Source organism: Taeniopygia guttata, chromosome 3 (genome assembly GCF_048771995.1).
Source record: "Taeniopygia guttata chromosome 3, bTaeGut7.mat, whole genome shotgun sequence".
NCBI lineage: Eukaryota > Metazoa > Chordata > Aves > Passeriformes > Estrildidae > Taeniopygia > Taeniopygia guttata.
The window spans coordinates 44,740,325-44,756,308 of NC_133027.1; the positions used below are offsets into that span (position 1 = coordinate 44,740,325).

The 15,984-nt window shown below is 37.9% G+C and overlaps 1 protein-coding gene across 1 annotated transcript in view; it reads right to left on the reverse strand.

The window, feature by feature from the left end:
* The window catches only part of PREP (prolyl endopeptidase), an 82,162-nt gene that overhangs the window by 27,174 nt on the left and 39,004 nt on the right, over window positions 1-15,984 (reverse strand). Inside the window, exons 9-10 of the mRNA XM_030267666.4 lie at window positions 11,286-11,483; window positions 7,592-7,695 (exon numbers count right to left, since the gene is read on the reverse strand). Of these exons, the coding sequence (XP_030123526.4) occupies window positions 7,592-7,695; window positions 11,286-11,483 (302 nt within the window). The remainder of the gene's footprint in view (window positions 1-7,591; window positions 7,696-11,285; window positions 11,484-15,984) is intronic.

Below are 15,984 nucleotides of genomic sequence, written 5' to 3' on the forward strand. Positions count from 1 at the left end.
AGGCACCTGAAGACTTCAACACGTGTTCATTTAAGCTGTCTGAGTGAATGACTTTGTAAATATTTTTGATGGCAAAAGGTATTTTCTCATTTACTTCAAAAATCAAAACTATTTTTTATTTACAATCAACAATGCAATAATTTAAGACATCCTTTAAGCCCCACTACAATTCCTTAAGCTTTTGTTTAAAACTCCTGGGTGCAAACAGGAACTGAATTCACTACACGAAGTTTAATGGTTACGGGTCTATTTCAGTCCACGCTATTTTGCCTTGTGTTTTAAGGAATTCTGAGAGAGCATGGAATGCTCTCCATGGAATGCTCTCAGAAAGCTTTTAAGCCAACTAACATCTCCCTTCACTAGAAAAGTGGAAAGCAAACCACTGCAAGTTCAAATCAAAGTTCTACTGAGTAAGGCAAAGAATAGTATTTCAAAATGAGCTTTAGTTAAACTACTAAGCAATCCTGTATGCTTGAAATGAATGAACATTTTTATAAAGTATAGAGCATGAAAGGTCTACAGATGTTTCCATTTTAAGAAGCTCTCCAACTTCCTGCACACTCAAGTGGAAAATAAACAATTTATTATTAAAAGCTTGGAACTGCTGAATCTCAAAGCCTTTATGACAATACAAATGAACACAGAGAGTATACAAAAAATTTAATACTATTTCTCACATTGTGTGGTCAGTAGTATGCTAATTCTTCCCAAGAGAAGTTTTGCATTCCCCTGCATCCCAAACCATAATTTCCATTGTTCTGCATTCTCCTGAACAAAAGCTCCAACTTCCTAAACTATGCATCAATTCCCAGTGGTATATAAGAAGGGGATAGAGAAAATCCACATTTAGACCTTAAAATAGGATTGGTGAGGAAAGCAATGTGAAGTCTATCACTTCATCATCTTATTTGGAATAAGATGGTTTGGAGATGTGGTTCCTACTCCAGATATCTAAGGAATATCTGAATTGCATTGGCTGGGGTTACTTAAATTATAATGGATGTAGAGCCAACTGCTATTCTGCTACTCCAGCATATGGATTTCAAAGTTCAAGAGCATTTAAGGTCATGTTAAGAAATCCATCTCTTGATACTCTATCTAGACGTAAAGTCCTTGATTCTGACATTTTCCTCCCTTAAAAAGGAGTGTAATGTGGCTGCAAATATTTAACATATTCAATATAAAATCTCTTTGCTTTCAAGAACTACAAGAGCCTTTAAACTAGAGCACTACATTTTCATTGTTTCAGTGTTTCTTCAATGAGAAACACTGAAATTACAAGAGGTAGTGGCAGACTATTGTGGTGTTTGTAGCAATCCAAAGGTGTAAAATACTATATTCCACAGGCAACCCGCCAATGCTGCCACAGTTTCACTGTGATTTTGTTGATGTCCTCCATAGCGAGACTGGTCCTTGGTGCCAAAGCACTAGGTGAGATCAGAGCCAAAGCTTTCAACCTCCTTCCTGGGAGCTCTGAAAGAAGTGGCTCAAAGCTTACTTCTGCCCTGCAAGAGAGTAGGTGTCTGCCATACTGTGACAAGCACTAAAACTGTGGTGTTTGTCACATTCCTTCTTCCCCCACATATTTCACAGAATCACAGAGTAGGCTTAGTTCGAAGGGCCTCACAAGCATCACTGAGTCCAACTCCTAGTCCTGCAGAGGACTATCCCCAAGAGTCACACCATGTGCCTGAAAGTATTGTCCAAATGCTTCTTGAACTCAATAAAAAGAATAAAATAGAAACAAACAACAATAAGCAACTTGTTTTCCCCAAGCATTATTTCTATCCTCCCATCGCATGAGATCAAGGCAGGATTCAAACCCCAAATACTGTGAGAAAAATAAAGTTCGACTCTTCACAAATCAACTCTTTTGATTGCGATGGAGTCTCCGGAGAGGGATGAAAATGATGCCAAAATTAATACTCCTCTGTAGAAAAGGGGAAAATTATTTGTCTCTGTTCAGAATCAGTTGCAAGTACATGCCTTCAGTTCTCTGGTATGAGAGTGCTTTGTCTCAGCAGATAGATTCAAAGCTACTGAACTTTTCTCCAACTTAAAATGATCAATTAATATGGAAAGTTACACTCGAGCTCTGGTCAATGGGGTTGGCATTTGGGCTGCTGGTGCATAACACCATCAGCAAAATGGACAGTGGGACTGAGAGTATCCTCAGCAAGTCTGCTGACACCAAGCTGTGCAGTGCCCTGCAGTGGACATGCTGGAGGTAAGGGATGTCAACTAGAGGGACCATGGCAGTCTTGAGAGGTGGGATTTTGTGAAGCTCATGAAGTTCGACAAGGGCAAGTGCAAACTCTTGCACTTGGATTGACACAATCCCAAACACAAATACAGGCTGGATGGAAGTGGACTGAGAGCAGCCCTGCAGAGAAATACTTGGGGGTGTTGGTTGACCAGACACTCAATGTGTCCCAGCCAATGTGCACTCACAACTCAGAAAGCCAACTGTGACCAGGGCTGCATCCAAAGAAGCATGGCCAGCAGGTCACCACCCTGTTGAGGCCCCACCTGAAGCACTGCATCCAGCTCTGGGATGCCCAACATATGCAGGAACTGGCATGTCAGAGCAGGCCCAGAGGGGACACATGAAAACGATCAGAGGGCTGGAGCACCCCTCCTATGAAGACAGGCTGACAAAGTTGGGGTTGTTCAGCCTGGAGAAGGCTCTGGGGCAGCCTAATTGTGGTTTTCCAGTATCTAACAGAGGTCTATAAAAGAACTGGAGAAGAACTTTTTACAAGGGCTTATTGCAATAGAAAAAAAAGGAAATTGGTTTTAACAGCAGGAGGGAAGGTCTGGATGAGAGATTATGAATTAATTCTTTACTGTGAGGGTAGTGAGACACTGGAACAGGTTGCCCAGAGAAGATGTGGATGCATGGTCGTTGGAAGTGTTCAAGGCCCGGAGGGATGGTGTGAGCTGCCCTGGACCAAGTCCGGCAGGCTGACCCGCTGCTGGCTAGTTGACAGGTGTCCAGATAGAGTAATGGACCTCCACCAAAGACGAGAGGACTCTCGAGCTGTTAAGATCCACGTGGGTCTATTGAAGGAGAGGCTGAGGGCCGAGGAGCAGGAACAGAAGGGAGACAACTTCACGCGAAGGGGAAGGCTTTGAGAACAACTGGGGAAGGAGGGGCCAGGTATATAACTGGGGCAGGATAGGCATGGTCAGGGTATAAACAGTCCAATGAGGGAAAGGTTCAGGGAAGGAGCAGGGGTGGGGTGACATGCACAGGACCAATGAGGGAGAAGGGAAGGAATGGTTTTTGGAGGGAACCAATGGGGGAACCAAGAATAAAGAACTTTCTAGAACTGAGGAGACTACAACAAATTATGGACATACACTCATTTGCATGAGGGAGCAGTGAGCTCTGGGAAAAATGCCCTATCTTAGACAAATGCAGTTTCCCAGGGCATCCCCAAACTGCTTTCCCCATGGGCACCTCCCACAGGATATGACTTTGAGCAACGTGGTCTGAGCAATCTTCCATCTAGTGGAAGATGTCTCTGCCCCATGGCAGTGGGGTTGAAACTAGATGGTCTTTGAAATCCCTTCCAACTCAAACCATTCTTTGATTCTATGATACACATGTGGGTAAGGGGAAGAAAACTATGTTAAGACCATCTCTGTAACTACACTGAAAAATCAGAGATAATTATAATATCAGCTTTTGCATTGCTTAGCAGGTTGAGCTTACTACAGTATTCAGAGGACACTGCTTTCCTCTGTTATTTTTATATTAATGAGGGAATCTAATGCTCATGGAATGATACCACCAGCAACAGCAAGATCCAGGAATAGCATGGGCAGGTGCTGGGCACAAGTTTCTCTGCCAATCAATTTCAAGCCTGACTCATCTTCTCTTAGTGTTGTATTTTCCTGAAGCAGAGATTAATCACTGTGCCAAACTGTATGATGTAAAGTTCCACTTGGAATGAGAATGACTGTAGACAAATTTTCCTCATCAATGCCTCATAATTTGAAATCAGTACTGCAAGGACTTAGTGATGGGAGTGAAAGATTCTCATGAAAATTACTTCACCAGCAAAAGTAATTTATGCAAAAGAAAGGTGGAAATTCCTCCCAACCCGAAGAGAAATATCTTTTTTAAGACCTGTGCTTCTTACATCTGTGCTGCAATATTTAAACAGCAGCTGCTTTTTTAATCAAACTAAGTTGTAAAACCAAGCTGTGTTATGAATTCCACCTTTTGCAAGAGCTAATCCAAAGTGCATCTGTCAATAGCAACATCTATTTTTGGTTCATTGCAAAGTATTTTAAGTACTGGAGGGTATGCAAAGAATGGTAAAAGGAGCCAATCAACATTTTTATTGTTGCAATTTTAACACTTAAAAGCCTACACATCAACCTTGAAGTAGGTGTGCTGTGAGCCACACCAGAAGACCGTTTATCCATGATTAAGTATCACTGTGAGGTGCTAACATGGAGAGGCATATAAGAACATAGTTGGCAACTTTACAGAGATAAAATACTATTATTTTTAAAAAATGCTTTTATTTAAAGCAACAGTTGAGTTATTAACACAGTAAACATCTTAGGGCAAGTGCTGTTTTTAAGTTCCTGTAAAAGTGTTTTTTCCTTTCTGGAAAGCACATCCCAGGATATTTCCTGAAAAATTATGTCATTGTGATAGATGGAAGTACGCGGGGAAGAGAAGCCAAATTTCAAAAAGTGCTTGGCAGAGAAAGAGTAATGAAAGCAACTTAACGTATTATTTAACAAAAGCAGCCAGGAAAAATTTTTGATGTGTGACAACCATTTAAAACAGTTTGACTTTTTCATGAAGGTCACAGAGTCTCTCAAGATAAGGGCATAAGTACAAGCTACAGCACAATAAATTAGACTGCACTTGCAGGGTGTCACATGGAGCCAGTAACTTACAAATATGCTCCCACCCTGGTGCAAAAGTCACATGTGTTGAAACAGCCCTCCCTTCAGTGCAAGTTGGCTAATTTGTTCTTAGTTTGGGCTGTCAAAGTGTAAGATCTTAACCCTAGGTACAAAAAAAGCATCAGTTCTACTACAAATTTTCTTAGTGTAGTAAACTTTATCACTACTCTACCCTTGCACTTTACAACATATGCCAAAATTGGATTTGAAAGACCAAAAAGAGGCACTGTGGCAATTTTCCAATTGCCATTAATTCAGGTTTCATATACACAAGACTGCTTACATTTCTGTTCAGATCTTGACCCCGTTATATTCAAAGACTGCTGAAGAACAACTCAATACAGTTTCATATATGCTACACAGCAATGCTGGGAAGATTGCTAGTATTAGCAGGTATTTCTTCAGGTATATGAGAACAAAGAAAGAACCTTGGCACAAGACCTGACTTTCATTAAGGACATGGATTAGGACAGTCAGCAACATTATCCTTTATTACTTAGTAATTCTCATGGAAATTAAAATTATTAAATAGATTCTCCAGCTTTGTTCATTCCCCTATAATAATCAGGGTTTGCCTACTTTCAGTATATTTCTTGCATTCTTATTTTTAATTTTTTTCACAATTCCCTGCAATGTTGGCTGTGTTTTGAAATGGCTATGTATTCATTTAGGTTGACAGCCTTTGATACCTTGCTTTGATACCCTTCCATTCCCTTTCCCTCCTCCAAGCAGAAGCACTTTCAAGGCTCTAAGTGGGACCACACAAATGGAAACAAAGATGAGTTCATCTGACCTGTGCAGCACTGACAGGCTCAGTTACTACAAACTTGAGCAGGCAGTCGCAGCCCTGTCCTTGACAAACTGCCTTTTTCACAGCTCAGCTGAGATTTTTCCATGGATCTGAATGAAAGACATCAAAAACTAATTTCCAAGAGGTTACCATACTGAGATCATTTGTTGGTATAAAGCAAAATTGGATGACTGGTGAGCCAACAGTGCTCTTTATAAGCACTAATCCCAGCTTATCTACACAGGTCACTTTTCCCTAGAGCTGGAACTGAGCAGAAGCTGAGTAAGGAGAAAACCAGAAACACTGATACTGACTTCCACCACATTACAGCCTACCAGTGAATCTCTGCCAGTGGTTTACAAAGTGAAGGTTTCCAAGGGCATAGCAACAGCATGCTTTCACCTTGAAATTATTTGTATTACTGTTCTACTTTACCTTAGTTTAGCATATAATTGATTTAAGTGTAAAACTGGATTTTATTTTTTCAGACATTTATTTTATAAAATTTGTTTTACTAGAAAAATACATTATTTCTAATCTACAGCAACCTTGTCTATACCCTTTTTAATTATATGGGTATTTGTGTTTCATTATTATCCTTCTGGGTTTGATGGCAGCATTACAATTGTACCAAGCTCTTTCCTAAAGAGAATGCAGTTTTCTTTTTCTTATCCAGCTCACTCTACCCTAAAGGTATACTGAGGAAGTCCCTTAATGAATATGAGTGAAGCAGCAAAAATGCATTCCCTGTGAGAACATTTCCAGGAAATTATTCTCTCTCACACTCTTTTTTCTGTCTGGAGATGCAGAGACACACAGATGGGGCTGTTTACAACCACCTCATGTACACATACTACTGTCTTTACGCTTTTAGACAATGTGCCTTGTGCATGTGTCAGAGGCAAAATTAAAAATAAGATATTAAGAGAAGTATCTAATCTCTTTTCGAAGACTCCAAGCCATGCTGTCACATGGCTTTATGTTGCTTACTTTCTACATAATTTCACCTTTTTGCAGGCTAACTTTATTTAAATTCCACTTTTGGCACTAGGTTTTGTGATGCCTTTGTCTATAGAAAGAAAAAGCCTCTATTCCATTCTTACTCTTAGAAGATAAAAACATCCTACATATGAGAAAATGAATCCACCCTCCAATATTTATTCTATAAATTGAAGGTCTTAAATATGCTAAACATCTCAATATAATTACTGTTTTTCTAGACCCCTAATGATTTCAGTTGAGTCACCATCCCTGGATGTTTTTAAAAGACAAACAGATGGGCACTTAGTGACACATTTAGTGATGAACTTGGCAATATTAGGTTTACAGTTGGATTTGCTATTAAAAGGTCTTTTTCAAACTGAATGATTTTACAATTTCAACAAATTTCCATGAACTCTCTACAAGTTCCATACCTGTCTTAAAAGTCCTGCCCAGGGCATAGTAGTTTCTCAGGGTCTTACCGAAGCTGTGTTTAGTGGAAATGTATATTTTGTATAATCTTTTTAGTAACAATACTTGTTATGAGGTCAAAGTAATTGTCTGTGAAGAACCCTGTATTCTCCTGAACCTGTTCCATATAAGCTGTAGCTTAGACTGTTTTCCACTGAAGTAATTTCTCTTAACTTTATAAACCTTAAATTTAGCTAATTCTTATACACCTTCACTATGTGTAATAAGCATCTCCAAAGGAGTCCCCATGCTACTACACTGAGACACTTATCTGAGCCTTTAGAGCACCTGCAACAGTATTCAGCTCAAAATCAAAGCATAATTCTAAAGCAAGCCTCCACACCAATAGCTAAGTCCAGTTGTCTTGAGCTCTTGCATAGGTGATTAGAGCAAGACAGCAGGGCTCATGCTCATTACCTGAATTGTTTGGTAAACTGAAGGATCAAATCCTTTAACAGTCACTTCTCGGAAAACTGTAGGCTCCAGTTCCTCTTTGGTCAGATCACAGTGATATATAATACCTAAAATACAGAATACAATGCAAGTTTGTCAGCTTAGTATATATCCATCACTAAAAAGATGCCAGTTTAGGCACTGTGATGAAGTCATGAATGGGAAAGGTAACTCAGCAGGGTGAAAATCAGTAGTTCTGGACACATTTTTTCATTTATTATACAATTTAACACTTACATATATGCGTTTCATCTAGGAAGGGTGCAAATGCTTTTGTGCAGAAAGAGTAATTCTCACCACTCACACAAAGCCAGGAGACTTAAGCAGAATAGAGGAAAAAAACCATTCACATAAAGTTAGAAAGGACTTATTGAGAACAATAATGTTAGAGGAAAGAAATGTAAAGTCAAATTTAAAACACTCCCTTTTACATCCATCAGACTGAAAAGAAATATATCAAGAATTTCACACAGGTCAACAATTTTCTCCTTATGATAAAATATTTGAAATTAAAATTCAAATGGCCTATATAATAGAAAGACCTAAACATCCACTTGAAATTGTGGCAGAGTAGCACAGCTATGGAACTGAACAAAATCTGGTCTTGAGTAGCTTCTTTTACATCTTGATCCTGCAGGTTTGAAGACAACTGCACTTGAGTTGTACCTATGATTTCCAAAGAATTTTGCCCATGAGGAAATACATATGTCTATAAGTACAGAAACTTATGTGTATAAGTACAGAACTTCTAGGTTGCAGCAGAGGCTGAATCACAGGGAATGCAGCTATCTAGACACTACACAGATGTGTAAATAGCTAAGAATAAATTTGCATTTAAACTATAAAATGTATTTCCTGTCATTCAACCCTAATAACATTTGAGTATGTGTCATACAATGTGACTATTGTGTTTGCACACTGGCTAACATATTAAAAAATCTTAATATTTATGCCTGCACTACAGATACATAGGATACATAAACTAACTTGAGTGTTAATTATTCTTTGTTTTCCTCCTTTACAACAAGCTGGTCCCTGCAAAATTTGGAACATATATTAGGGAAAAGAACACTAAAAGGTATGGCAGTAAGCACTCTACTGGGATCCTCAATGTAATAAAATTAATCAAGGTGGACAGGACTTGATTGAAATCCTACTGTATTGTGTGTATTGTAGACACATTCAGGAAATAGAAGGAATTACTACAGAGGTTATAACCAAAAAAATCATACAGACTAAAACATGAAATAATGAGGAAACTTATCTGATATGAGGGCATTGCCTCTTTAGATTAGTTTTATAGACTGGAAAATCAGGAAGATAGAGATTGGTAAACAAATGCAGATGTAAACCTTGAGCAACTGATAAAGCCTTTTTCCAAAACAGTGAGTTAACAGGGGACTAAAAGTAGGACTACTCTAGTCTGCTGGGATTTTTTTTATTTATCACAAAATGACTAGTAAGCCTAATCAGGTTGATAAGTGCAAACCAGCATTAAGGCACCACTTCCCTTAAAGATCAGGATCCAGAAAATGATGTGGAAGTGCAGTGTAAAGCCCACCAGGCAGCAACAGCAAAGCAGCTGACACACAGGCAGCTGCCCGAGCTGGACAATGTACTGGCAAACACTGCACACAGAGGAGGCAGAATTGCCACATCTTAGCAAACCACAGCATAAAGAATAAGCACAGTCACAGACTGCATTTCCAGAGCAAATCAACCTAATGTTACACTAATATGCAATTCAACCCCTGCTACTGCATCTCTTGTTCTGTTGTATTTTTAGTGTCACAGCAGTTAATATAAAAAGCCATTGTAATATTTTTAACTGTTTTGACAGGTACTAAATCAATGTAAAACACCAGAGTGGTCACCTAAGCATCTGACCAGAGTGAACAGCACGAATAACCATATTTTTCAAGGAATACCAGCAATTATTTTATGGTCTCATCATATATGGGTTTAGAACTGCTTTATTCATTACTTCATATATATATATCGTTATTATTACTTTTGTTGTAGGTATTAAACACGACTATGTTAATTTGTTTCTTATTAGAAAAAAAGAGAATCGTTCAAGCTAATACAGGTGCAAATTATATTGATTTCCAATAGTAAAGTATGAATATTTAGGTTAACTAAGGATCAGCCCCATACCTTTTGTTTGATTATTCCTCTGATGAGGTGAATGGAGGTTGCACACAAACTAAAACCTACCTTCAAACTACCTCTCTGCTCTGCTTTCCTTATTCTTTCCTTATCCTCATTCAGTCTACCTACATATCTTACCTCCCCTTTTTCTTCCAGATTCCAGGTCACTCTGCCCCAGTTAACAGAGCTATGCCATAGTGAATTCTTTGTAGATGCTAAGGAAATTAATGAAAAGGAGGAAAATAATCTGCCTGAGCAACTAGCAGGCAGTGAGAACAGCTATTGCTGGCCAGCTGGAAAGTCACAGGCTAAAATAGATCTGGGCTCTTCCTATACACATTTTTAGCAGCTACAGAGACTCTACTGGCTCAGCTGAAATGAATGGTGCAGGACTGCAAAACTGGCAACTTCTGGCCCACAATGTGGTCAACTCAACTATGAACCATCAGGCTGGATGAAGTGAGAGATAAATGCAAGAGTGTCCTCAAGCCACTCTCCAGCTGCAATAGCTGCAGCAATCTGAATGCTGTTTAAAAGAGGAACTGAAAATATATAATATTTCTCTTTATGCAAACAGTAAGACAATAGGCAATTCATCACACTTCTTATCTGGTAAGACTGAAAGCTAATTTTGATAATTTCACATGATCCTTTCTAGCAAAACCAGCAAACTTATCGAAAGTATTTTACAGCCCTTTTGCAATGTAATGTTACTGGGCTCTAACTGAAACAAGCAAAAACATAGGTCAGATGTTATAATTACATTTTTATCCTCTTGTGATACAAAACCTTGGGAGAAGATAAAGATGCTGAAACCTATCTGCCCCTTCATATTTGAATCCTGTGTTGTATTAGATATTGATTGTTTGGGCCATACAGAAAGAAAAAAAAAAAGAGACTGCACAGTAAATACATTTTCTTGTCATATACTGGATTGACAATTGTGTAGAAACTCCCTTCCTATGCAAAATCCTAGAATATTTACTTTTTTGCCACACCTGTATTATGTAATGTTTTGGACAGCTCCAGCCCTGCAGGACTGTACAAAGAATATTCCTATAACAATTCAACAACACCGAGTACTGTAAGGACAGATAGTAAGGATGTTCAAATAAGGCTATGCATAAACAAATCATAAAACTTTCAGAGAACAATTTCTGCGACTTTTATTAATGTTCCTTAAATTTTAATTAAAAATCACATTAAACACATTAACAATTATCTTTTACTGTGGTTTTCACCTTCTATCTTGCTGTATGAACTGTGAGAATGCTACAATTTTATCTCCATTACAAGTTAGTCTTGAGTTTAATGCAGGTGTCTAAAATACTAGCAGGCACACTATTTAGGCTTGATGGATCAAAGGATACATTTTTATGTGCACAATCAGTGCTAACATGGGTGGAAGCAGTTTTATACCAATATACCAAATAACTAACTTAAAAAAAAAAGAGAAGGACATTGTTCTCAGGAAAAGGAACAATAATATGAGACAAAAAAATCTTACCTGGAGATAAAAAGGAAGTAAACTGGTAGAATATTTCAGTGTCCTTCTTTTGGCCACTATATCCCACAATACTACCAACTTCTAGGGGAAAAGTCTTGAGATGTGCACCGGTGGCTAGGTCATGAAGCTGCAGGATATTCTTCACATCATGCAAGTAGCACAAAACCAGGAAATTGGACCTCACACAAGCAACCCATTCTGCACAGCATGTAAAAGAAAAACAAAGCCACAGAAAACACAATTAGAAAACAAGAGAAAGAAAACAATCAGACATACTCTGATCCTAAAATTCTTTAGCATACCTAAAAGCATGCAGCAAAATTTCTGTTACACACTGCCTTTAACTCTTAGATCTTTGTAAATGAACCCAAAATAAAGCCTGACATTCTCTGGAAATGCATTAACCATGCTGCTTAAAGTTGATTTATGCAGACACAGGAATAAAGAATTGCTTAATCAATAGGCTTATGCATTTAGGATATTTATAGATCAATACTGCTCTTAAATATCACATATTTCAATGTATAACCCAAGCAAAACATTTATCTTTGCCAGCAATACTTATGGAAAGTCATGAAAATCAAAACAATAACAATCATTATGATTTATACTCAAACTAAACTCGTAAGGAAAAAAGACATGGTCCCATATTGCACACTGAGGTACAGAACCTAGATGTCTTGGTTCTATTGCTGAAGTAATCAGATTATTCTTGCAAGCAAGCCCTACTGGGTGTAAGAAAAGGGCTATTCTGGGGTAATATTCTCATCATGCCACTAAGAAAAGCCCACATGCTTATTCAAGATGCTAATGTTGCTAAACAGCATTCTTGAGACTGTAAGGTAATAGAAGCAGGATGCAGCACAGTGAACTCAATCCAGCAAAAAGATCCAGGAACAAACCCCTCTGCAGAGGTTCACTGCCTTTATGTCTCTCCTGGCAGTCCTACTTCTAGCCCCGCCGTGTCTGTGCAGCTGTGCCGGAATGAGAGCTTCTGCTCTACAGAACTTTTCTCGTTCTGAGTTTGCTCTTTGGAATAATTACTAGACATATGTGAACCTTTATTTCATGGCATGCCAATTTTCCACTGGACTTAAAAAAATTAAGACCAATTAAAATAAAATATCTGGGTTAGTAATTTCTAGAAGTCTCTGTGGTTCTATTGACTATCGACTACCTCACTTTAATCTCCATCACTATAGTCTGTAAAGTGTAGAAACTCTTTGGAGCTCCAGTACACCCACGATATATAATGTAACATATTCTCTTCTGTCTCCTGTGTCATCGGCTTTAGATCTCTAGTGGCAGGTCTATTTATTTACTCATACAGACAGGAGAAAGATTAAAACATCTTAATCTTGCTCAATATTTCTGTCATTTAAGAAATTATTTTGCAACAAAAGTATTTTAACTTCTCATTAATTCACAAATTGAATACAAGCAAGACAAAATACACACAAAGTTAAAAATCAAAGAAAGTACCCTGAAGGAGGCAATGTAGGACATTTTTATTTGTTTGTAAGACTAGATGAGGAGGTGATTCTTATTCTCTTCCAACTACATATACACAACTTCTTCTCTGACAATGCAGACTGGAAATCTAAATCATGGGCAAAATACCAGTGTTGGAAAATGGCTTTTATTATCTGCTGGAAGCAAAGAATGAGGATATGAACCAAATGATCAATAAATTTTAGGTAGGACAGACAAGAGGTACACTGTAATGCCAAAGCAGCACTGTGAGATGGAGAATCTAATGTGACAAGATTAAAGGAAAAAATATCAGAGCATAGCATATAAAAATTGATGGAATTTCAATTTTATGCCATTTCATGTTATTCACATCTTAACAGCTCTGTCTAGTTTCCTCAAAGTCCTATGAAACCAAATAATAATAAAAAAAACCCCAAATAACCAAAAGTCCTATAAATGCATCTTTGCATATTCAAATTCCAGAATAAAAGTTCCAAGTTGTATGTTGTGCTCCTTTCATTAAGGGTAACGAGTTTTTGGAATTGAAGGTCAAAACTTGTTATTCTGAAAGCATCATATATATGTTGCCATATAGAGTTCAGGTCTGTGATGACCCCCTAGAGCTCAAAGACCTTCAAATCCTTTTAGCTTGTTTCTGAAGGACCAGTGAAATGGAATACTTGTCTTTCTAGACATGTAAAATCACATTTCATAAACACCTAAATAAAGCTTTACTGCTCCCCTCTTCACAAACACCACCATTCATCTTTTTTTTTCACAAACTTTCCAACTCCCTCATGAGCTTCTAGTCTAAATTTGGGATTTTTCTAACCAAAGCCCCAGAGAACACTTACTGAAATTTTAGCCATGACCTGAAATAATAAGGTACTGCATAACCTAACACTGTTTATAGATTAGTAATCAATGTTTTATTTTCACTCTAGAGAGGCTAAAATTTATTAAGTGAGGCTGGAGAACATAATATATGTTGTAAGTTAATAGTTCTATTCTATTACATATTTTGAAATACAGAATCCCTCTTGGCTGTATACACAAGGAGAATATGTAGTAATGTTTTTCACATTGCCACTGCACAAATTTTTCAGAATTTTTATGTGGTTATGAAATTCATACAAAATATGAATTTAAAAGTTAGCATCCCAACAGCAACACACCTTTTTTGCATGCAGAATTATCGCCCCTGCAATGAGTGGGAGATCCCATGAGCTCCACTGGTATTCTTAGCAACATCTATAATTAAAATATCCAGTTTTACTCTCAAAATTTCTTGAAAAAAATATTCACAAAATGGATTGTAAACACTCTCAGATCAACTTCAAATGTATATAATATATAGCTTTTCCTCAACAAAAAAAAACAAAACAAAACAAAAAAAAAACCCCACAAACAAAAAAAAACCAAAAAACGGATTTTTATTTTAAAATTATGTCGGGGTGATGCTTTAATTCCTCACTAATTATTTGATTAAACAGCTCAGTTTAATGGATTTTTTTCTTTAAGAGCTGATGTTCATTATTACTTTGACTTATATATTCATGAAGAGGTATTACTCTTTTTATTAGAAAGATTCAATTGCTCAGGAGAAAGGCTGCTGGCTTATGTGGGGATTTCTGCTACTAAGGAACTTGCCTAGGAAGCAACAATATCAACTCTCCATCACCTCTTTGTTTTATAAATTAGATGCTCTCAGGTGGAGATAACAGATGAGAAGCCAATGCAAAATATTTTTAAAACATTCCATGAAATTTAGGAACACAGCTTCTGTGTACAGTACCTGTATTATAACTGGGTTTGGTGCATTGCTAACTGCCTCCAAAACTTACAGTAATGGCAGCTACAAAGAAATGCAAAAAGCAAAACAGCAAAACACTGAAGCAGACTTGAAAGACCAAAAGTAAAAGAAGACACTAAGAACCAACACTCATATACACAGCAAGCTAAAACAATGCTGAATTATTAACAAGAGCTAATTTTTGACTGCAAGCTTTGAGATGAGTCTCTGTTATTCCCGTGCTCAGCACTGAGAACCACAGGTACTGTTGGGTGTGTTGCATTAGCAGCCAACCTTTTGGTTTTGCTCGTGCAGTGCAGGATGCATCCTGCATGCCTCTGTATTTCCTAGGAACTTTTAAGACTGTGTGATTTCAAATCTCCTGTCTAAGCCTGACACCATTGCTGTAGGCACCCTTTATAGACAAATAGGGAGAAGAAATAAGCACCTTTAGAGTGCAAGCGAACCATTTATTTTGGATACCCCATTCTGGGATACTGTGAATTGCTTGCTGAGCACTTTCACACACACAAGTGATGGTTTTTAAAAAGCTAACTACCCAAAACCTCATCAATGTATAGGTCAATTTATTTTCAGTTAATACCGATGAACAGAGCAGTTCATCTCCTGGATATACCAAAATTTATCAACCTACCTACTTCCATCATCCATCAGGCACAGGATTTATATTACTACACAATAAACACTAGGAGGTTGTCTTCTCCAACCTGAGCATCTCGCTTCAGGCATCAGATAAGACATGAACACACACTTGGAGGCAGTACTTTGCTAAGTACTGAATGCAGGTGTGAAGAGTTATCCCTGGTACTGGCCAGTTCTCTCTGAAGAGTACAGTGACCCTTTGGTGACTACAATAGGTTACACACAATTCTTCAACAGCCAAATTTGGGTTAGAGGAGATACATTTCTTAACAAGGCCTAGAAAACTGAGTTCAACTGTGTCTAGAACTTCTAGTTCAACCTTCAAAAAATTCATACACTGCTACTTTGCAAAAACGTTTTTTTTATTTTGACAGCTGTCATTAGTCACAAAGCCGCTAATGTGGCACCTGCAATGTTGCTATGAAGAACCTTTTGAAATAGTTTCAGTGAAAAAAGGGGTTGAGTCCTCACACTAAACATCTGTGCCACTAACCTTAATGACTTAAAACAGTTTCAACCTTTCTTTTCTGCAGCACTAACTACAGCATGTGATGTGTCTGAACATACAAACATGCTTTGACAGATGAAATGCTGATGGAGAACACACCCCACTAGAAGAGCCAAACAGCCATAGGGCATCAGCAGGAATTGCTGAGTTACTTGATGTATACCCTGTGCTTATGAGTCCACTCAACATGTGTATTGTTCAGTGAGAATTATTAATGTATTTCAATGGACAGCCAAAGCCATAGCTGCAAGACAGACCTGGAA